General features: G+C 42.3%; 1 protein-coding gene across 16 annotated transcripts in view; it reads right to left on the bottom strand.

Annotated features, from left to right (window-relative positions):
- Window positions 1–3750: 3750 nt before the first annotated feature.
- The window catches only part of TACC1 (transforming acidic coiled-coil containing protein 1), a 115530-nt gene continuing 94719 nt past the window's right edge, over window positions 3751–24561 (bottom strand). For 13 of the 16 annotated variants that reach the window (XM_073902483.1, XM_073902481.1, XM_073902488.1 and 10 more), the window contains 8 exons: window positions 24131–24183; window positions 16450–16578; window positions 14773–14849; window positions 13130–13173; window positions 11461–11621; window positions 10437–10543; window positions 7285–7405; window positions 3751–6204 (listed from right to left, as the gene is read on the bottom strand). In XM_073902483.1, the coding sequence (XP_073758584.1) occupies window positions 6136–6204; window positions 7285–7405; window positions 10437–10543; window positions 11461–11621; window positions 13130–13173; window positions 14773–14849; window positions 16450–16578; window positions 24131–24183 (761 nt within the window). In that variant the 3' untranslated portion in view covers window positions 3751–6135. Of the gene's footprint in view, window positions 6205–7284; window positions 7406–10436; window positions 10544–11460; window positions 11622–12564; window positions 12649–13129; window positions 13174–14772; window positions 14850–16449; window positions 16579–24130; window positions 24184–24561 lie in introns of those variants that run through there. The other 3 variants (XM_073902486.1, XM_073902485.1, XM_073902487.1) reach the window with 2 other exon arrangements.

Below are 24561 nucleotides of genomic sequence, written 5' to 3'. Positions count from 1 at the left end.
GACGTTTCAGTGAAACTTGAAAACAATTTCTCTTTCGCTAACTAAGCCTCAGAAACTCCGCACGTTTCACTTTAGATTCTGCAGATGCAGAAGTATTTGGTAAGTGAATAATTGCATGAGGAGAAAGGTATTCGGTTTTGACTGGTCCTTAAGTGCCTACAAACTTGGAAAATGCCTACAATATTATCCAAACCTGGGAGGGCTTGGATTTAAAGAGCTTGAAAAGGACAAAGGACGAAGTGACAATTTTGCTGCCCATTTTGAAGGACGGCAACAATGTTCACTAATATGCAAGCTATGCGGTCTTGGCCACATTTCTCTCCGGACCTCAGTTTCTATAGTTGCAAAAGGACTTAAGTTGGTAGATTGGTTTTTTTTCACACTTCCACCACCAGCCATAGCAAGAAATTAACTTTCCATCATGACCTAGTACATACACACTTCTATCTGCAACAGATTTCGTGAAACACTACTCATCCTTAACTTGTGCGATACCTTACCTCCTGTTACGGTTTCTCTTATGAAAATACCGCTTGCCACTCACTAAAACGATCCCCTATTTGCAAACGTGTGAAAATCCCCTTTGGTCTCATCGTATCTAAGAATACAACTGTAGGAGTAGGAAGGTACTTTCTGTCTTCTTCTTCGCAATAATGCTTGGAAAATGATGAGATTTCTACCGTTGTGAGCATGTAGCAAGAATCAGTGCCACCTCCTCTGTCGTTTCACAGGTCTCCTCCTGCCGGCTCAGGAGCATACTAGAGAGAAACGTTTTTTAGGAACGTCATAGGCTGCAGGGGTCTTATGATGCAGCCAACAGTGCTCGGACTCCACAGTGGGTCGGTCCCCCACCAAGCTGTGGAGTGGACCCATAACTAGCCTTCTAGTTGATCTTTTCCTGCAGTAAAACTCACGAAGTCTCCTGCCCAGGCCCCTCTCCCCTTAAGCACAGAGGTGGCCGGGCCAGTACTGAAAGTTTCTCCTGGTATTAACCTAGAAGAAGCACAAACACGTGAACTCTTTGCTGTGGGCTGCTTTGCAGTGTTTGCACAGTCCGGGCTTATCCTGTGTTTGTCAATGAGTCCAAAGCTTGAGGGGACTTAGGTTCTCAGGGCTTGCAAAATGCCAAAGCAGACACGCAGTCTCTAAGCAAAACCAAGAAGCACGCAATTAAAAACTTTGTTTGCACAGATGCGAAGGCATGGAAATTTATATGGCAAGGTCTGAATTCCAAAGTTTGTTTGTTTTAATTACACACCCAACCAAATGCATAAAATTTCACAAAATGAGTGTTGTGAAAATGTCATCTGTTCTATTTTTAGCCTGAAATATGGAGCTCTGAAAAGCAGGGCTGTCATAAATTTTCACACTTGGGGATAAGATGACTTCTAACCAGGGGGCAAAACACTCCCACGCCCAGATCTAACAGTGGTAAACAGTTTTTATTCAGGCAATGAAACATGGAAAAAATATATTAGTAATCATTATAATAATTTCATTTGTGTGAGTATAACTTTTACAAATATTTACCTGACATATAAAAGGGAAAGTAGTGTGCATATAAAATTTATGTAGATGATTATTCCACACAACACAATCCTGATAACAGTAGTCGATGAGGCGTTCGCTCCTCCAGACGAGAGGCTCCTCACAAGCGGCTGGGCGCCCGTGGGGACACAGAGGAAGCAGATGTGCGGCTGACGTTTACTTGTTGGCACGTGAGTACAAATGGGTATCTACTGGCAAACACACACTTGCTAACAGCAACACTGAAAGGTTTACTGCTACCTCTGAGGTTTAAAAGGAATGCCTGGATCCCGTCCCCCTGGGTGACAAGGACGGCTCGGAAGCTGCGCGTGTGGCCAGTAATCTGCAGGCGGCCCCGTATCTGGACTGGGCGCAGTTTCAGAGTTCAAATCCGTACACGTCCATGTGGAAATTATTCACAGAGCATCCGTTAGCAATGTGACTAGGACGTACTTTGTATATATTTCAGATACCACTGAAAGGCAGAGGGGGAACAAAGTGACACCTTCACAGCTCTACGGTGAAGAAGGGATACAGGGAAGGTTCGAGCCACCCCTCAGCTCTGGGCCTGGCCTCCAAATGAGTTGGGAGCGTTATTTGGACTGCCACAGGCCGGCGTCCCACGCAACATCTCCATATTAGAACTATAACCAGAATATATATATATGTAATAGCTGTAACCATATTATAGTTAATAAAGTCATTCCTTAGGAATCTTGTTTGTCCAAATCTAACTGCATGCTAAGAGGCACAGAAATGGGATTGCATTTGGACAAAGAACTACGAAAAGTGCAATCTTTAGTCTCCAGAATGCTGGCTCTGGGCACGAGGGCGTGGGTCTTCCCTGGAAATGCTGCTGTTGACATCATCTTCCAGAGGAGACCCTTAGAGAGAAGTGTCTTGTGTATCAGTTCCTTTACCTTTACTATGCGAGAGACTCAAGGTTTGAGTGGTACGTTGCTTTCCTAAAGCCACTGGAATCTGGAGGCCAGTCAAACCTTTTTGGACAGAAGTCTCCTCAAAATGCTACTTCTTTAAAATCTTTGAAGAAGATGACTTCTTAGACCTTTGGCTTGGCATTCTGGGATTCCCAGACTATATTTTATTCTTTCATAAGCAAATAATAATCTGTTATCTTTTAAATTCTTTAGAATATATACATCTTTACTTTAAAATCCTTTGCCTAAATCATTTAATCTTTCAACACTTAGTTTCTCTCTTCCCGACAAGAGGATAAAGTAAGAAACCCACGTCGTCCGAGAGCAAGCTCGCACAGTCACAGACTAGAGGGACGACAATCGTGTATGACTTGGGAGACGGCTACCGGCTGTAGTGAAGAACCAAAGGAAATAAACAGGGAGTGTTAAAGCTTCTGCCCCACCAAAAAAGGGTGTGCTGAATCATCTCCGACCACAGCACACCAGACTTACCAATGCCCTCTCTTTAAAACTCTATTCTGAGCTGTAGAACCACCGCTGGGCCCTCTGTTACCTGCCTTGATTGAAAATCAGTGTTTCATTCTGGCTGCTTAGTCAGCCCAGGAACGTTCGGGGCACTTGATGCTCCCCGTGTATAAACAGTGCTAATTCAGGGCTGTCTAATAAATATCTAAGTATTTGTGGGAGGGTTGCACAAAGTGTGGGACAGGAAGGAAGGGTAAAATTCAGCTTGAGTTAGCCTCCAAAATGAAACATATATCTCCCCTTAGATTCCATATCATTCTGGAAGGCTGCCAGATCGTCAGAGTTCCTCACCATCATGTGCTTCTATACTTCCTAATTTGGGCTGGGTCTGAAGAAGCTAGAAACCACGTGAGAAAACTGGGCTTCTCAATATTTCCAGAACAGTTTTACAGAACAAAAGGTTTGGGCAGGTCACTGGCTTCCAGGAGCTTCTCCAAATAAAGTAAATCTCAGGAGGTCTGACTATAACTGACCAGCCAACCAAGTGACAAACTGTTTGGTCTGTCTTAGCTAAATCTTCCCATTAAAATACTTTTAGATAAAGACTATCTATCTACACTTTGGCAAAGTCAAAAACTTAAGAAATAGCTCTGGGTTCAGAGTCTCAACAAGACTGATTACCTAATGCCCCCAAACCTGTCCGGGACAGCAGCTTCCTTTCTCCTCTCTTCTCACTCTTGTTTGAGGGCCATGACTTAACAAGTCATGGCCCTCACATGCTTTGAAGCAAAACTGTAGGCTATGTTCTTACTCTTTAGAATTTTGAGAAAGTTTTTTTTTTTCCTTTTGCTTATTTTTCAAGAAAAACAAACATACTTCTTTCTGCCCAGGATATTCTCTTGATTTGCCAGCTGAACAAGCTACATTTTTATTCTTGTTGGAGAATATCCATCTATGAAGTGAGGAGGAAGAACATTCCCTTGTAACAGCCATGGCTGAGAAGCCAGCGGCGGACGTTGCGTAACCAGGGCCCTTTCGTGGCCCTTGTGCAGCAACCTCATTCACTGGGGTCTTTTGGGGGGGGGGGTCTCTTCCACTAGCGTGCTAGGGAAGGATTGTCGTCACTTTGGTTTTCACACACCGCTACTTTTTTTTATATACATAAGAAGCCTAAATGGAGGACTACGGATTTAGAATGGAGACCACTATAAGCCTTTCATGCTTAAAACAGATCAATATAAAACAAATAAACATGGATATCTGACCAAAACACAGCGGCAAAAAGGTTTAGCAATGTTTCTTTCTGCAAAATGCAAAGTTAATTTCCCTAGTAGTGGAGGACCAAGAGAAATCCGTTCCACCAACTGGAGACACTTGTCCATCACGGACACTGTGGCTACAAGTATCGTACTCGCACTGAACCACAGTGACTGCTCTCAAAGCCCAAATGATTGTCAAGTCACTTCTCCAACCACAGATCATTTCTGTTGTTCTTTTTTGTACAAAATATTAAGACAGTAGGCTTTAAAATACAGCCTAAGCACCAATTACGATAAATGCATATTGATAAGACGTGACTTCTAGCTTTAAAAGACATTAGATAGACCTTCCTGGGGCTAAAGATCGCACCCATGTGAATAGTACACTGCTAAAGAAAAATGCATTTTTAAAGATCTATAGAGGTTCTCCACTAGGCACAATTCATTGCTGAAGTTGGATCATGCAAGAGTTTTTGCAGGAAAGGTACGAAAACTTACATGTACTGAATATAGTGCATATCACCATGAAGACTTTCAGGGTGTAAGATTAAGACAAAAGAGTGTTTTCAAACACTGCATGGATTTGGTTCTGCCTACCAAATGGAAGGGAGTTCACTGACATTACATGGAGAGATTTCCATCTTGGGGTTAATGGCCCCATCACTCTGACCCACGTCCAGGAAGAGCTTCAGGAATTTGGTTTTGTGAGTGTTGTTCTGCCCCCTGCACTCCTCTCCTCCGGGATCCAAATGCTCTTTGTTTAACAATATTCAAAATGTGCTGATTTTTGGAGTGGTTCACATGATTTTTATAGCCCGTTTTGTTACACATTCTAAGTTTTGAAAGGGTTTTTTGTCTTAAAAAAAAAAAAATCCAAAGAACAACGCATTACACTTGTAAAAAACCAACTGTTTCTTCTCCTTACAATGGCTAGCAGGGCTACAGTTACCTTTTAACTCAATGAGACTGCCTAAGCCTTTTACAAGTAGATTTTCTTTGCATATTTCAAATAGATGATGAAGGGTCAATGCTGATTTTGTAGCAACAAACAGAAGCAGAGGAGACAGAACGGCTCTGGGACAGACTTGCCAAACCTCAGCTTGGAGGGAGTCCAGCCAGTGCTGCCCTTCATGCTCTGGAGACTGACCCCAAAGGGGCCGCACTTGTCAGGGCTGAGGAGTAACCAAATACCAGGGCAACGACACACTGTGGCAAAAAGTCTTCCCCAGACTAAAACCTGAGTCTGGGGTCTTTGCACCTTCAATTCCCCAAAGTGTGAGGTTGGCATGCTGGGCCACGACTCTATTTCAAAACAGGGTTTTACATTTATGGAAATACGCTCTTGTGTGGAGAAGCTCTTATTTGACTCTGCCTCAGAGGAAAAAACCAGCAGCGTATATATATAAGCATATATGTGTGTGTGTATGTGTGTGTAGAAACAGGTACTCAAAGTCCCTTCTTGTTTACAAACTAGAAGTAACAATAGGCCAAATTATTTCCTCCCTCAAATAAGACTACCAATGTTGAACGCTAAATTTAAAAGACGAAGTAAATAGGTCACCAAAAAATTCAGACAGGTGGTGGACAGAAGATGATCCCAAAGAGGAGCCACAAAATTCCAAATTTAACATGCTTGGAAAAGAAAAGATGACTTTTAAAAATGAACTAAAGACAGAGAAATCACACCCCCAAACTTAGCAGCCTGACCAAACCTATTGGTGGACAGTGCTTGGACGCCACTCCTCCCAGGACCGTGCGATGCTCTCGGGTTCCTTCCAGGGCTGTTGTGTCAGCAGCAAAGCGGGACAGGCAGCAGTGGGCATGTGCTTTTTTAAAGATTTTTTTTTTTTCTCTGCAAAGGGACAATTATTCCTGGATAAGGCAAGATAACTGTGGTTAAGAGAAAAGCAGCCAAATGCAGATCTGCTGAGCTAATGGCGGAAAACTCAGTCAGTCTTCCCCAGCTTTGCAATCAGCTCATCGCAGATTTTCGTTAGTTCCTCGATTTCTTGGTTCTGAAAGACAAATGACATGGTTATATAGGCCACTTTGCATCCTGAGATCAAGGCAATGACAACTAAATAGTCCCAAGGCTGACTACGCTCTGCCTTGACATCCTGGCTGAGTGGTTCCTAACTTTTCTACATCGGAGACCCTTTAAAGAAAGGGACCCTTCTCCCCCGAAAAATGTTCATGTGTTCCCCAAGTCATGCTTCAGTTGAGTAGGGGATGAGGGTAACCACTGGCCCTCTGCAGCTTGTCCATGAACCTTAGTCCTCAAATTTTCTTGTTATCGCAGGAATTACCTGCAATACTTGTTACAAACACAGGTTATCTGGGACCTCACTCAGCCCATCAGCACCTCCAGGGACCTGGGATTCTGGAGTATGAGTATCCCAGGGAACATTGTCTAGGAGTTAGCAGACCCCATGATAGAAACCCTTGCTCTAGGTGACGGGATGCCAGAGGCATGAGTACATAATTGGAGATACAGTAAGAAAAACATCAGAGGCACACACAAAAAAATGAAGTCCAAGAATCACTGAACAGTGAGAAATAGGGACCTGATTTTTATCTCCCTACAGAATTTCTCAACCATGGTACCACTGACATTTTGAGCTGGGTCAATCTTTGTTGTAGGGACTGTCCTGTGCATTGTTAGATGTTTAGTAGCATTTCTGGCCTCTACCAACGAGATGCCAGTCGTGACAAGTAAATGTATCTCCAGACGTTGCCAATGTCCCCAGGAGGGTAAAGTTGCAATGAAGGGGCAAGATGGTGTCATGTATTACATAAAAAAACAAAAAGAAAGAAAAAAGGCAGCCTCAGAGCTAAGAAGTGTCTGGTCCCCTAAATTTTAGTTAATGCAATTTCCTCTCTGCATCCTGCCCGGGGATATTTCCTACTCATACGCTTGGGAATTAATGGTCTGCCTTGTTCGTGTCCACCTGAATCAGTTCCCAGAGGAGCTGGATCAAAGTGTCTGGGCAAAAAAGACAAGGAATGTCTTTCATCCAAATCCACTACAAGTTAGCCACTGCCAAGGAGGAAAACCAAGTGTCTCTCCGGTCGTCACACCACACCCCTCTGTGTACCTTCTGCTGAAGGGCTCTTTCCAGGGACTCCACCTTCATCTGTTCCTTCCGGAGTCCGGCATGGAGGGCTGCACTCTCGGCCTTTGCTTTTGTTCGAACCTGAGCGATCTCTTCATTGGCTCTGTTTGTGGTGTTTTGTTTGCAGAATAAAGGGACAAGAAACACCTGGTTAATCATCAGTCATAGCTAAGGAGTCAAGATACTAACCGCTGACATCTGTGAGACACAGATTAAAAGAAATGACAGCATGATAAGGGAAACATCAGTGACCTAAATCATTCAGTTTAAATTTATAAATATTCAATTGATACCCAACTGCTAAGGAAATTTCCAAGGTGAAAACCAGTGGCAGAATTAATCTCATAGGCCGCAGCGAGTTCAAAATTTATGTCACTAGAAAATGGAATCATGTGACAGTTTCTACAGCAATCTTAGATTTTTTTTTTTTTTAACCTAGGGCAATAGCAGGCAGGGTCTGTGGGATTGTTACAGGACACTAACCACTGACCTCTATGACACTAGAACTTAAAGTGACTTTATTAATGAGATACAACAGAAATTTTATTTATTTATTTATTTATTTATTTATTTATTTTAAAGATTTTTATTTATTTAATTGACAGAGAAAGAGAGAGACAGAGAGAGAGGGAACACAAGCAGGAGGAGTGGGAAAGGGAGAAGCAGGCTTCCCGCTGAGCAGGGAGCCCGATGCGGGGCTCCATCCCAGGACCCTGGGATCGTGACCTGAGCCGAAGGCAGTCGCTTAACCAACTGAGCCACCCAGGCGCCCCTACAAAAGAAATTTTAAAAACTATAAATGTCAATTGATAAATAGCCAGTTAATTGATGAAAGGAAGCTAAGAACTCAGTAGTAGTCAGAGGCATGCAAATTTAAACGATAAACTTTTAAAATTTATCAGATTGACAAATATTAACCAGGATGCTCTTTTTCTATGATGGCCAAGATGCAAGGAAACAGGCTCACCAGCTGATGGGGGAAATGAAAACTGGCGCTTTGTGGAGGGTGATATGGTTGCAACTATTATGATTTAAAATGAATACATCTGGGCACCTGGGTGGCTCAGTTGGTTAAGTGACTGCCTTCGGCTCAGGTCATGATCCTGGAGTCCCGGGATCGAGTCCCACATCAGGCTCCCTGCTCAGCTGGGAGTCTGCTTCTCCCTCGACTCTCCCCCATCTCATGCTCTCTCTCAAATAAATAAATAAATAAAATCTTTTAAAAAATTAAAAAAAAAACAATAAAATGAATACATCTTCTGACCCAGCGATTCCCTTAAAGTAATGTATCCGCAGCAGTACTCCCACTTTGCACAATTGTGTGCACCAGTATGTTCACTGAAGAATTGTTTACAATAGAAAAAAGCATAAAACTATCTAAATGCCCGTCGATAAAGGAATGGAATAATCCTACAACCTAATAAAAACAACTAAATGGAACTATATGTTCTGACATGGAAAATGGCCATGAAACACTATTAAGTGAAAAAGGAAATCTGTATTTTATAACTAAAAAGTCCAAAGCCATTTTGGGTAGTATTTGTAAAGGCACAAAGAAAAAACTGGAAGGACACACAATAAACCTTTGATAGCAGTACCTCTGAGAGTGAAAATGAGAGAGGGGAACTTGAAATGTTTTACAAATATGAAGATAAAGAGCAAAATGTACAAGTAGGTATCACTTTTTAGTTAAAAAATAAAGTTGGGAGCATTCTTCAGACTGTTCCTCAGGATAAATTCCAAATGTGCTGGATTTAAGGGTTAAAAAAATAAAGCCATAAAAGTATTAGAAGGAAAACATGGGAGAATATTTTATATTCAGCCCAAAGAAGATCTTTGTCACCAAGACAGAAAATCCTGAGTAAAAGAAATGACTGACAAATTTTGCTACATAAAAATAAATTCCTGTATGTCAAAAAACACTAGAAGGCAAAAGACAAATTAGAAAAATCATTCACAACTCATATCACAAAGGGCCGGCATCCTTAGTGCATAAATACAGTAATATATTTATATATATAATATATAAACTGACAATAGAAAACCAGGCAAAGAATAGAATCATTCACGGTAAAGCGAATATGTGTATAGACAGTTGCTAAAATAAGTTCAATTTTACTCATAAGATAAACAAAATCAAAACTACACTGAATATAATAAATGCTCTATTTGTTTATCAAAAAAAGAAAACCCCAACTAAACTGAAATACCACCTTTATCTATTGGATTTGCAGAAAACCAAAAATTTGGTCTGTTGGCCAAGCTGTGGGGAGAAGAGAAGCTCTCATACTTCATGCAGGGATGAAAGTCGAATGAGGGCAATTTGACAACATTTATCATGATTACAAATTCATATATTCTTTGGCCTAGTAATTCCTTTTCCAGCATACAGAGAGCTCACCAAAATGCACGCCAAATGATAATAATCCAAGGTTCCTTACTGCAGCCCTGTTTGTAGTGGATGGTAAATAACCTGAGTGTCCCATAGGAGACGGGTTTGGTTAAATAAATGACACATTTCAACGCTGGAACACCATATGGCTGTTAAGAAAAATAATGGAAGCTCTTCATGGATTGCTATGGGAAGATTTCCAAAATACACCACTAAATGAAAAAAACAAAGTATGCTGTCATCTGTATAACAAAGGGAGAGTCTCACCACAGTAAAAAAACGGTGATCACATGGTGTGCTGGAGGTGTTAGTTAAGGCTACTGTTGTGTGATATAGAACTGGAGCAAATCAACAGGTCATACACCTTAAACTTGCACAATGATTTATGTTAATTTTATCTCCACAAAGCTGGGGGAGGGGGAGAAGGAGAAAAAGTAGACCTGCAAGGACTGGAGGAACTAATGACCAAATTACCTGTGGTGAGGAGGGCGGGGGAGGAAGGGCATTGGGATGGGAGAGAGATACTGTGTATCTTTTTATTCTTTGTAATGCTTGAACCATGTGAAGATTTTACCTATTCAAAAAATTAAGTAAAATGTATGCGCACGTGCACACAGACACACAGATACACGACCCCCAGTGCAACCTGGAATTGCCAAACAAGGCTGAGGGTTTTTCCTGGCCTTTTCCAATCTTCCCACCACACCATGAACCGTGAAACAGATTTATCGCGAGTTCTCACTTGTCTAGTTTCTCTTCTGCGTGGATCTTCAGAGCCTGGTAACGCTGTTCCTCTTGTTTAACTCTGGCTAAGTAATCCTGGGCACATTTTTTCAAGGCTTCTTCATTCTGTTCCAAAGTGACAATAAAAGAATAATAGAAATAAAAGAAACTGGTCATTTTATTTTTCTTCTACTAGTGACAAACCACGTACCAGGGTTTTCTTTGAGAAAACAGGCACAAATAATTCTTACTGAAGAAATTCTAGATAATTTCTTCATGTATAAATTTTCAAAACACAGTAAGTTTCAGTTATACCAATATACCCAGTTTAGGGAGGCCGTCATTCAAAAGTGAGTGGCAGTGGCGCCTGGCTGGCTCAGTCAGTAGAGCACATGACTCTTGATCTTGGGGTTGTGAGTTCAAGCCCCATGTTGGGTGTAGAGATTACTTAAAAAATAAATCTTAAAAAAAAAAAAGAGTTCAATAGTGAATGGCAATCTGAGTCTCCTTTTAGGTAAACTGGCCATTCTCATTTTTATTTTACAATGAAAAAAAAAGAATGTTCATTGCTATAAATGTATCTTATTGATGGTATGCAACTAAGGTGAATCAATATGCCCACTTACATGTAAATCTGAAAGATTATTACTTATTTTCTTCTAGAATTGTAGCCTGAATTTTTCAGTGCTAAATTTTCCCTTTACTAATATTAAATTGGTGAATTATCAAAACAATTTCTAGAATTCTCCTAAGGTCTGAGGGTTCCACGCTTACTACACTCCATGCCACACTCTGGCTGTAGCCTGACCTAGGAGGGGAATGACCAAGACACGTCACCTGGTGAGCCAGATGCCTGAACCACCACAGAAAGAGAAAAGAGGAAAGAACACCTCTACCTTCACTGGAACAGAAGATAGAAGGCCAATGATAATGGACCCCGAGCCCCTATTTAGAAGGCTATCCACATCTCTGGCATCTATGTTTAAAGATCCATTACCAAGAAAATACACTACTAAGGAGACAAAAGCAAAAGGACACGCTACCTTCTTGAACCCTTCCAGAACGCCTTTCAGGTTCTCGTATCTCCTGAAGAGATCAGAAAGGGACCTTTCCACAGAATTAAGGTCAGCCAGGGCCTGCTCCTTCTCCATGGTCAGTTGCTGGAAGCTTTTCTGAGAGGTCATACTTGTCCTCTGTTCATCTTCTGTGAACCACAATCAAAAGTGAAGGCAGAGTCATACAACAGATGGTTATCAGCTGCCCTCTGTGAGCTAAGCCGTATTCTTGGTGGGGGACCCAGCAGTGGACATAACAAAGTTCCTCTCAAGGACTTATGTCAGTGGGAGATTCAGATGGTGACAAGTGATGGGGGGAAACCAAAGCAGAACAAGAGGGGTGGGGTTCCTTTTTCAAATAGGTGGCCTCTCTCAGAGGGATGCAAAGGAGCTGAGGGTGGGAGCCATGCAGCTATCCAGGGAGAATATTCCAGCAGAGGAGCAGCTATGACAAAGGCCCTACAATGGGAAGGCATGAGGTGATGTGGACCGTAGAAAATATCATTTCAGTGCTTAAGCAGAGAAAGACTTAGGCAGTCAGTCCTGACAATATTGGCTGCAGAGTTATTTCTAAATTCAATGCATGAGCACCAACTACTGTTGGTTTGTAAAAGGTACCAGTGTGTCAAATACAGGGAAAAAGTACAACTTGCAGCAGAGTAAGGACACTGCACCCAAAGGAAGACCCCACCCAGGGGTACTGATGATATGAGTAGGCCATCAACCTTCTGGGTGCCAGGTGGAGGGTTTGTCACAGAATTCAAGCATTTGCTAGCCTCTAAAATGAACCTAACTATGGCTGATGCTCATTATTTGCGGATTGTGTCCTTGTGAATTTATCCACTTGCTACAATTTATTTGTAAACTAAAAATCAGTACTTGGGGTGCATTCCTAGTCATGTGCAGAGGGGCAAAAAATGTCAGTCACTTAACGTGCACATTCTCAGCTAAGGCTGAACCAGACGACACACTGCCTCCTTGTTTCATACTGTAAATAAGTATCCTTTTCAGTCTATTTAGTATCATGATTTTTGCATTTTTGTGCTTTCTGGGTGAGCAAGAAGGCTGTGATGTGCCTTACAGAGAAAATACCTTCGTGAGATCATCTTCATTCAGACACGAATACAGCACTGCGCCATGAGTTCAATGTTAATGAACTGACATTAAACCAGATGTCTTTAAACAGAAATACAATAAGACAAGGTTATGTATTGACAAAGATGTTGTGACCAGAGGCCCGCAGGAACCTCACCCTGTACTTCCCCTAAAGCAATAGCTCAGTATTTGCTAATTCAGTGTTTGTGGCAACGTTGTAGAACGGAACCACTGCAAACAGTGAGCATCAACTGAACCTAAAAGAGGGACAAGTGGAAGCTCATATTCTGATTTGAAAATCATCTATGGAACCTGTGGCTCACACCAAAGAAAAAGGCCAGGGGCGCCTGGATGGCTCAGTCGGCTAAGTGTCCGCCTCTTGGTCATGTCCGGCTCAGGTCATGAACTCAGGGTCGTGAGACTGAGCCCCAAGTCCAGCTCCCCGCTCAGTGGGAGTCTGTTTGAGAATCTTTCTCCTTCTCCCTCTGCCCCTCCGCCACACGCACTCACTCTCTCTCAAATAAACAAGTAAAATCTTAAAAAAAAAAAAAAAAGTCCTTACCAATCATTTGGGCAATGGTCTTTTCATATTCAGCCACAATTTTCCTTAAAAAAAAAAAATTATTATCAGAAGAGAATTTTCAATGGAAGTTGGAGATATGCTGCCCTAAACAAACACATTAACAAACGAACATTTGAACACTGTATATGATGTTCAATGAATATTTAAATGATGTTCAAATGAACAAATTTACATAACCCAATTATCTGCTTTGGGGCTTTTTTAATATTAAGGTAAGATTTGTTAACGTTCAAAAAAAGTTTTTCTGAAGATTTTATGTTTAACAAGCCTTTCATTCTATTTATTTTATCTATAGAAACTGCCTTCACTTTCTCTTTGAACCTCATGTAAATGACCTCAAGGCAATAACATTAACTCTGCCTGGACAAATCAATCTTTTACAAAGTAAGTGAATGACATTCTTGGGGTTCTTCCTAAGAAGTCTGATCTGAGTTCAGGCTTTCCTGGCCCTCATCCACCCTTATGGGCAGTCCGTGCCCTCTGATTCAGTCACAAATTTTATTTTACTGTCCTAGTTCCAAAAGCATTTCAGTTATTCAAACACTTTAAAGATCACCCTGTCATGTGAACCTTTCTTTTTGGTGAAGTGCAGTGAAGTGTTCCTGACCCTTTCCAGTAAGATGAGTGCTCTTCCCTGTGACTCCTCAGTGAGAAATGATGGTTCCCCTGCCCCTTGCTGGTGGTGCCCATCACTTTGGTCCGAGTTTCTTCCGACGGCTACTGTAAGCTAAGGGCAGGGGCTGTCCCCTCCTGTTTGCTACACCCTGCACGGGACCTCACACCCAGTAAATGCTCACAAAGCAAGTAATACAAGAGCTACAAATTCAAGTGGGCATAATTAAAATGTTTATCATTCAAGTGTTGACTGTATGAGTGTATAAATTATGCGTTTTTCTTCTTCTTTGTTGCCATCTTTAGTTATTTCACAGCTTCTAATTCTCCTTTCTAGGGAATGAAGAGCAAAAATAAAAAGATCTCAATTTAAGTCAATCGATTTTGTTTCCTGTTAACATGCTTTTTATAATCTATTTGGTGGTTATGAAATTTGAAGCCATCATGTGTAACTGAGTTTTAGAAAAGTGTTACAAATTATAACGTCTCCATAACTGAGTATGTCAATAAATCTTATTATTCTGGAGTTTAAGTGGATTTTTTTCGCACAAATTGATGTCTCTTCAAAAGGTAAGAACTATGTGGGTTCTGCTTACTTGTAATGTTTTCAAAAACCCACAAGAAGCTACAGTATTTGAATAACTGGTCAGGGCGCCTGGTTAAGCGACTGCCTTCAGCTCAGGTCATGATCCTGGAGTCCCGGGATCAAGTCCCACATCGGGCTCCCTGCTCAGCGGGGAGTCTGCTTCTCCCTCTGACCCTCCTCCCTCTCACGCTGTCTCTCATTCTCTCTCTCGCAAATAAATAAAATCTTAAAAAAAAATTTTGAATAACTGGTCAGAAACACTCATGAAAAGACACTGTCAATCACAAATTAAGGTGCAAATATCAATGCCGTCTAGTTCTCAACAGCTGGTTCTGTGGTAAGCAAATACTTTCATTACTACATTTATATTAAATCTAACAATGCATAAAGGTATCCAACCCTTCCCCCAAACCTCTAGTCTAACCTCATCTCCAAGACTTCTTGTCGGGTTTCTTCGTATTTTTTCTTCCATTCATTTGCTTCAATTTCCTTAGTGATTATCTAAATTATAATAGAGATAAAGCTTGGTTTTACCTACTGAAATCTATTACAGTTTGAATTTAAGATTGAAAACTGAAAACATACAGCCAGGTGCATCCCAAGACATTCAAGCTACATTGGGAATATAAAGCCTCAACCTCTGTGTATAATGCTCACAAGCATTTGGAAAAATGTACTCTCTGCCACATAGGATGGTGGAAACGTAGCCACCAAAGTAGAGGTGAAGAGAACATCTCCCAGGAAACTTCCAAGTGATAATCACAATCTCTGTGAATTTTACCCAGGTCCAGGGTCTGGCTCTTAGCTCTGTAGGCCCAGAACTGTGATTGGGACAGGACACCAAAAGAAGAGCCATCAGCCTGGCAGAGACTCACCTTAATCAAAGTACTAATTTTACTTATGATAAGAAATAGAACTATGACAGCATCAGAGCATTAGCATGACCAGCATATTCTCATTCTACAGAGATTTCTGATGGCTTGATAAGAATGGAGTCATAACTAGGGGCTCAGAAGTTCAAAACCTCCAGCCAGATGCACCTGTATCTCACTACAGGCAGGATCTTGCTCCTCAGACCAGCACCCGTATCCCTGTTTGGGATGCCCTCAATAAATCATTACCTCAAACTCCATGTGCCTGGACAGAGCTTAGAAAGGCATCAGTGTTTTCCTTTTATTATACTTCTCTATGCTTCTCTCTTTCTCATTGATAACAACAGTCTTTATTTTGGTGCCTTTAACAGAATCTCAAGAACTAGCAGCCAGCCCGTCTGCTTCAGGTGATGAGGCACATTCTTGCTCTGCTCCATTAGGCAGTCTTCTCATAGTTTCACTCTCGGGAGGAAGATGAGGTCATTTTTCTCATTGACAAGATTTTGGTAGGGCCTTCTCACCACTGCTCCCAAGTTCTGACAACAGGACCAGCTGACATCCCTCATTATCAACCTAATACTATTTTGTGAAGCTTTAAAAGACCTATATAACAGGTTCTTAACTACTCTCACTGTATTATAAAAATAACATTGCTACAAATAAGGGAATTCCCTTCTTTAAAAAAAAAAGGGTGGGATCATCAAGAAACACACAAGCCAAACACATAAAATACAGCATAGAAACATAACAGGAGAGGGTGGTAACTGATTAAGAGCACATGACTGCATCTTTCATATTTTTCTAATCACCCAGGAAAGGCCTAGCAGGAATCTATTTTGAAAAGAGGCTGTTCAAGAGACACAGGAAAGGAATTTAAGAGTTGATCTGTTTAATTAAAGAATGGATCAAAGTGGGAAGCAATTTTATATTACTGCAAGTCTGTTAAACGAAGACACTGATTTAGTTACATATGTGGGAAGAGTTGGCAGAATTCAATATTCAAAAAACTTCAAGGCTGAAAGATAACGAAGCGCTGTCAGCTTTTTCCCCAGGACTCCAGCACCAATGAGAGTTTTACAGGGAGCCCTTTCTATGAACTACACAAGCTCAGGAAATAAGAACTTCCAGCCAGGAATAACTCAAGTCAAACAGAGATAGGATCTCCCTGCTGGCGCATGGGCTTCACAAAGTCAGGGAGTGAAAAGTGGACAGAACACGAGGGCCTTTACCTCTTCTCTTATGAGGGTAAGCACGGCTGTCTTATCTGATTCACTGAGGCAGATGCCATCCAGGGGGCTCTCCCCTCCACAGGCCACAGACACAGGGGCCTTCTCCACAGAGGACTCCAACAACAGTCCCTAAGGGGGCAAGAAGTTACACTTAATACCTTCAGTCTTCAGCTTCCCAACCCCAAGCATCCTTCAAAAACTTCCTCATTACTCAACGGACTACAATGTTTAAAAACATGTTTGAAGATAAAAACACTGCAGGGGAAGCTTTCAAAAAATAAAATAAAATAAAATCTAGTTACGGTACTATCTAAAGGAAAAAGTTCTCTAATGAATATGGGGGTGGGGGAGCAAGTTAACTTCCATTTAATAGACAGCCTAGTGAAGTTTTCTCCTTATCCAAAAAGGAGAAAGTGTGATTATCACAGTGACGGGTCACCAAAGAATCACATGCTTGAAAAGGAAAAATGTCTCATTTTTCAGGGGATTTCTGGGGATGATGCATTCCATGTAACTTTTCCCAAAAACGTATCAACTTTCAAACATAATGAAGTATCAACTTTTAAACATATTGATACTTTTGTGTACCTCTTTAGTTACCTTGGATAGAAATGTTTCTAAAGTGATTAGTAACTCTCAGGCTTCAGGAAGCAGAAATGGCACACACATCTGAATGCTGACTCCCCTGCCCCAACCCCAGAACAATTCGGGGCCACCAGGAACTTCAGTTGCTCTGCAGTGACGTCCGGCCCTGACCCACTGATGCTGTCAGGTGGACACCATGAATGGTCCCTGTACAAAGTGGCCACAGGTAAAGTCCAGATCTATGCCTGCACTTTCACTTTTTTGATTCTTCCTTGCTGTTAAGTTTTCAGTTCCCTTCTGATGCAGCAGCTTGCTTTTATTGTAAACTCAGGTTCCAGAAAGCTACAGTGGTGATTTTTTCACATGAACATGGACTTCATCCTCTGCTCTTTCCTAAAAGGCATTTTTGGGGCTCTTTCCTCCCACCTGTGTAAGTAAACTTTTTTGTGTAAATAGGAAAAAACTGATCTAATAACATCCAAAATGCCAGCCCAAGGACCTGGCAATAATCTTAACACTCTTAAGAATCTATATAACCAATCTCTCTGGTATCTTGTTTGAACCAAGACTGAACAAAAAGTCCAGAGTCAGCTTAGACCAGTAGTTTTTAAACTTTTCACGGTCATTGCAAATCACTCTTTCTCTAGAAAATGCTCAAAAATTCACACATAATTTTTGCCTTTAGCTTCATGTAGAAGGGCCTGATACAGAAAGCCCTGGCTTAGGCCAGGGAAATGGGGAATGTGAAAGCCACAAGCTGGCAGCGCCCGTTTCAAGCAACATCTGGAGGAAGGCAGCCCACCCTGCTGACAGGAGTCCATGGTCCCTCCAGAAACACTGTCATGGGGTAGATCTATCACTAGAGCCAGAAGCCACTTGTGGGCAGCCTCAAACACGGCCCCCGATGACCCCCACTGTCCTGGTACTCATCCTCTCATGTAATCTTCTCCCCTTGAGTCTAGGCTGGACCTGGGGACTCACTTCTAAAGAGACTATGGTAAAAGCCATGGGATGTCACTTTTGAGATTAGTTTACAAAAAGACTCCAGCTTCCACACTGCGAAGAACTCTCTATGGAGAGGCCCACATGGCAAGGAATTGATGTCTCTGCCAACAGCTAGTGAGGACTTGAGACATGCCGACAGCCGCGTGAGTGAGCTTGGAAGTGGCTCCACCCCAAGTTGAGCCTGGAGTGACTGCAGCTCTGGTCAGTACCTTGACTGCAGCCTGTGTAAGATCAGAGGCACCAGCAGAACTGCCCCAGGATTCCAGAGCCAGCAGGAGGACATCAGAAATGTTTCTTGTGGATAATGAATAAACCTCTGGACATTTGAGGCATCAGTCCATTAACTTCCTGTGCCATGCTTCTCCCTCAAGAAACTTTCTCATACTCTTGGTTTCCCATGTAACTTGCCTACAGGGAGGTAACACCCTAGGTCAAGCTGACACATTTGGTTCACTTTGTTGAATTTCTGATTCTAAATTAATACATTTTAAAATCAGTCTTCTGTGTTTTTATTAGTTGAAGCCAGAATCACCAAGTCAAATCAATTCTAAGAAACAGCCCTTCTGTGCCTCCCATGACCCTGAAGTTAGCAAGATTTTGGGAAATAAGCCAAAAAGAGTTTTCTTAGTAAGGAAAACATCAATGTCTATTCTAGAAGTCAGTATCTCATTCATTTGTTGAGAGGATAAATGAGTTGTCTGCCCACTTGCTCAACAGCTTAATGTATCTGGAAGAGGCAACATCCCAAGTGGAAGCAGGTGATCAGACCTTAGATGGGGGCAGATATATCCAGATGAGTGGGCTGCTAGTCACTCCCTTCCACGTGGCCCCGTGCCTCTCCCCTCATGGCTTAAATGCAAAATGCAACAGCTCTTATGAGGAATTTATGGCCATGGCCTATTTTAATCACCTTTTTCAAGAATCCTAGGATTTAGCTTTTCACCTTCTTTAGTCCTTTATATTGCTTATCCAACAGCACAGAAAGCCTACGGAATCTACCATCATAAAGAACTGACCTGACAATCTCATCCTGGGCTGGGTAATCTATTATGTTTAATAAAGATGCTAACCCAGTCAGTCCCAGCCTTCCAAAGGATCGTTTCACGTACCCTAATCCTTTCCCCTTTCCCCAAAGCATTCACAAGTGAGGGCCAAGAAAGACCTGTCTCTAGACAGTGGAACTCAATGCAGTCTGTTGCAGACTGGCAGTGAGCACAGATGCCACCAAGGAAACCTCTCTGCTCGTGTCCTTGCAGTGGGAAAATGAGCACCGTTAGTCTCTCACAGCAAGCGGAGTCCATCCCATCTTCTGTCCTTGAATCCAATGGAGTAGTACCACCCCAGCCACTGAGCTCTAACCAACTGAACTCAATTTTTAGAAGTTTAAGCCTTCCTAAAAAAATAAATTGACTCCTAACTGAAAAACGCTGCAGACCAATAGCCGATAAGCAAGATGAGACTCACTGCCCACTGAGTGCACTCTGGCCTTAAGTCACTTTGCCCTGGCTACCACCGACTGCTGCAACAGGAATGCGCTTCCAAGAAACACAGAGAGACTTAAACAAGTGAATGCTAGATGAACCAGATTTCTTTATTCAATGTTTTGAATACTGCAATTTCCTTATGCGACACCTATTCCACATTCTAGGAAGTAGAAATTCATTGACTTCAGGAAGTTCCACTGGGGTTACTTTTAAAAGATCACAACATAGGGTATGTTCTTTGGCAGCCAGCTCCAAAGACAAGTATTCCCCACTTTTCTTTCTTGCTCACTCTCCCACCCTCTTCCTGGCAGCATCAGCCCACCTGACAGTGGCCTACCACTCTGCAGCTCCCATTTTTAACATTATCACTGCCTTTCATCCTCATGACCACCGGATGAGGCCAATAGGTGCTCTCATTTTATAGATGAAGAAGTTGGGAATCCGGAAGTTGAACCAGTCTGTTCCCAACGCTGGGGAAGCCACCTAAACCTGCAGCTGTGCAGACCAAGGCTTGGTCCACTCAACACAACCTGCCCTGATCAACCGTTTGCTATTTTTAAAGACTGAAAACACAAGAAAGCGCTCCCTTAGTACTTAGAAAACTTCCAAAGGAACTGGTTTCCCCAAGTGCATGAGCAGGCTCTTTGGGTAGTGGCGTGTGTAATGTCAGCCTATCGTGGGTGGGGGTGGCAGGCACCCCTCTCTCCCACAGATGAGGAAAGACAGGCCCATGAGTGGCTGTGCTGGGATTAGGCGACCTGGCTCCCAAAAAAGTGATTTTGTCCAGAAACAAATTCACTAATGTGTGAAGCCCTTGTAGGGGGACAACGCTCCTGAGACCCTATGTGCTTTGTGTATATCCTCCTTCTGCCCACGTTTCCACAGGCTACTCCTTCACCCATCTACCTTCACGTTTGCTCATTCTGTGTCCTCTAGGGAATCACTGTGTGTCTTGGCCTAACAGTGAGTCCTGAAAACAATTTATTAGGACATGCAATCTGCATTAAAAAATGAAATGGAATTTAAAAAATGAAATAGAGGAGGTGCCTGGGTGGTTCAGTTGGTTAAGCGTCTGCTTTTGGTTCAGGTCTTGATCCCAGGGTCCTGGGATCGAGCCCTTAGTCAGGCTCCCAGCTCAGTGGGGAGTCTCTCACTCTGCCCTTCCTCTTCCCCTGCTCATGCTCTCTCATGCTTGCTCTCTTTCTCTCAAATAAATAAATAAAATCTTTTAAAAAATGAAATAGAATAGAAAAATAGCAGAGGGAATCACATGAAGAAAGGTAGATACTGTTTTGTGCAATTTGTTTTATAAAAATACAAATGCATATGTTGTGATGTCATTCATATATATATATATATATATATATGTCAAGATGCAAAATGTATTTTTACTGTGGATTAAGGTAAAGGATGTTTCAATCACAGCTTCATCTAATCCTATAGCTTCAACTATCCTATGTCCTAAAGACCCTCAAATTTTTTAAAGATTTTATTTATTTATTTGAGAGAGAGAGAGAGAGAGAGAGAAGGGAAGAGGGAAAGGGAGAGAGAGTCTAAAGCAGACTCTATGCTGAACGTGGAGTCCGATGCAGAGCTTGATCTCACAACCCTGAGATCACGACCTGAACTGAAACCAAGAGTCAGAGGCTTAACCCACTGTGTCACCCAGGCACCCCCTGGGTTGGCTTTAATAGATTTAAGGGCTGGGGTGCCTGGGTGGCTTAGTGAGTTAAGCCTTCAACTCTTGGTTTTGGCTCTAGTGGTGACCTTAGGTCTGGGGATTTAGGCCTGCATTGGGCTCCGCATTCAGCAGGGAGTCTGACTGAGGATTCTCTCCCTCTCCCCACCTCGCACACACTCTCTCTCTAAAATAAATACATTTTGGGGCGCCTGGGTGGCTCAGTCGGTTAAGCATCTGACTTTGGCTCAGGGCATGATTTCAGGGTCCTGGGATTGAGCCCTACCTGGGGCTCCCTGCTCAGCAGGGAGTCTGCTTGCCCTCTGCCCCTCCCTCTGCTTGTGCGTGCTCTCTCTCTCAAATAAATAAATAAAAAAAATCTTAAAAAAAATAAAAATCAATGTTAAAAAAAAAAATAGCAAATAAACCCAACCCAGGCTTTTACTGAACTCATGCTATGTACTTATTAGAACTGCCTCCTGGAAATAAGGACTTAGAAACTGGTCCCACAGAGGTTTCAAAGCCACAGATCTAAAAATTAACTTCTACAATTCTGCTCCTCTTTCTGTATTCTTACTTTACTGATTCCCGTGTTCAGCAGAATTTATTGTGGTAGGTGCTGAAGTAGCAGCAAACAGACAGTCGTGGTCCCTACCTTCACCAAGCTTATAGTGTTGGAAGGAAGGAAGGGAGAACAAGAAGTGACTCCAACGGGAAGGTTCACAGAACTGAAAGAACTTCCATGTGGTTCGGTCAGATGTGTGAGGGAGAGAGGAGACAGTGGAAGCTGGAGAGAAAGGCAGAGTCCAGTGCAGAAAGCCATATCCGCCGCCAGAAGAGTCTGAACTTATTCTACAGACGAGGGAAGCCAACCAAGAGGGTTAAGCAAAGAGTAACAAGATCGGTTTGGTGTTTGAAACATTACCTTGGCTTATGTAAAAGGATGAGAGAACAGCCTGGAAACAGGGATACTGGTTAGGAAACTACCACCATATTTTAAAAGACTGGTGGCGGCCACAGGCTGGAGAAACATCGGTGGGTTTACAATATATGGTTTCCGGATGTCGAAATAGCAGATTTTGCTTGTGGGAATAAGGGGGAGGGAGAAGCCCCTGGGCACCCCAGGTTTGTGGGGCGGGTTATCAGTAACACTGACTGCTTGGACATTCAACGAAGAAACGTTGGGTGGCTTTCACCAACTTTTTCCCACCACCACTCCACCCCAGCCGCCACGCATATCTCCCTAGGCACCAAACAGTGATGGTTCTACCTGATAAATCTCTCTCAGCCTCCCACCCCATCCTTTGAACTCTTACCCATCACGATGCTCCTTACTTAAAACCCCATAACAGTTCCCTACTGCTTCTACCACAAATTTCAAACCTCCTGGCACCATGTCACTAGCCCCTGATGATCTGGCCCTCAGCTACTATATGTGGACTACCCTCTGATCACACGAGATGACTAACACTTCCACTTCCTCATAGAGCCTATGCTTCTCACTCCCGGCCTTTGTGCAGGCCAATTCTGCTGCCCAGAACACCCTTCACTGCTTTATCTTTCAAACTAAGTTCAAATGGCAGAAGCTAAGACAACACTACCTTAACCAAGTGATCAAAGTTAACTCCACCAATAATGGGACAAGCTGGGATCCACAAGGTCACTTCTGATGGCTTTGTGCCCAAAATGCATAAACTGAATTTAATCAGGAGAAACACTGGATGAACCCAAAATGAAAGATATTCTACAAAACACTGACCTGTATTCTTCAAAAGTGTCAAGGTCAGGAAAGACAAAGAGTGAAAAACTATCACAGATTACAGGAGACTGAGAACCCGAGAACTAAATGCAACGTGGGATCCTGAGCTGAATCCTGCACCAGAAAGAGGATGTTACTGGGACAACTGACACAATTCAAATACAGCTTATAGCTTAGATAATAATACTGTACCAGTGTTCACTGATTTTGATAACTGTACTGTGATTATATAAAATGTTAACATTCAAGGAATATGGGTGAAAGGTTTATAGGAATTCTTTGTACTATTTTTGTAAGTCTAAAAAGTGTAACATAATTTTGCTTTTAAAGATGAGCTCAAATTCAGCCTCCCCAACACCTGCCGCGCAGGCGGTCAGCCCTGGCTCCCACAGCCCCCGGAACACATTGGATTACAACATTCACATTCACATGGTCTCATTAGTTTTCATTTTGTATCCACTACCAGTGCTGTTCAAAAGAATTATAATGCAAGCCCTTGGTAATTTAAAATGCTTCGGTAGCCATTTAAAAAGTAAAAAGACACACAAGTAAAATTAATTTTAATAATATAGTTCAGTTAACCTAATACATCTAAAATAGGATCGGGGCGCCTGGGTGGCTCAGTCATTAAGCGTCTGCCTTCGGCTCAGGTCATGATCCCAGGGTCCTGGGATCGAGCCCTGCGTTGGGCTCCCTGCTCCGCGGGAAACCTGCTTCTCCCTCTCCCACTCCCTCTGCTTGTGTTCCCTCTCTCACTGTGTCTCTCCCTGTCAAAATAAATAAAATCTTAAAAAAAATAAATAAATAAAATAAAATAGGATCATCTCGACATGTAATGAATATAAAAAGTTCGAGGCATTTTATTTTCCTTTTTTTTTTTTTTGTCCTAAGTCTTTAAAGACAAGTTATATTTTATATTTACAAGACATCTCAATTCAGACTAGCTACAGGTCAGGTGCTCAGTGGCCACATGAGGCTGGTGGCTACTGGATAGATATCAGGATAGACTACGAGCTCCTCAAGTGAAGAAACTTTTATTTATATTTCAGCCCATCACCAAACACTGACTACAATTTTGTTAATGTTAAATGCGGGCTTTAAAATAAATACTGAAAACAAACAAACCTGAGCCCCACACTTCCCCCGCCCCCCACAATTATAGGAACTTACGGTCATGGCAGATCCATCTTTTTCCATCTTCTGGCACGTCTCTTTCTCTATGCCTACAACACAGAGAGTCATTTTTATAGTTATCCCAAGAAGTTAGTTCCTGTCTTTCCTGATGAAGACTCTGGAGACCATAGTGCAGGCCCAGAGTGACATCTATGAACCCATGAACAGCATTTCCAGATTTTCAAAGGAGCACCGGCACTTTGTTGATAGATGTGTTGTCTGTGTTAAAAGTCCGAAATACTCAGAAGGAAGGGGAGTGTGCCCTTAGACAGCTATACACACAATCACCATCTTCAGGTGGAAAGAACAGCAAGGCTGCCCCCTTGTGTCCGTAAAAAGTTTTGTAAATAAGTTGTTATTACAACCATGGGACTAGGTCAGAAAGAGGAAACCACAACGTGAATGTTATTTTTATTAGCAGGTCTGAG

The sequence above is a fragment of the Callorhinus ursinus genome, unplaced genomic scaffold (genome assembly GCF_003265705.2).
Source record: "Callorhinus ursinus isolate GAN/ISIS: 27379988/994484 unplaced genomic scaffold, GSC_fseal_2.0 scaffold17, whole genome shotgun sequence".
Lineage (NCBI taxonomy): Eukaryota > Metazoa > Chordata > Mammalia > Carnivora > Otariidae > Callorhinus > Callorhinus ursinus.
This window is presented reverse-complemented; position numbering and strand designations above follow the sequence as displayed.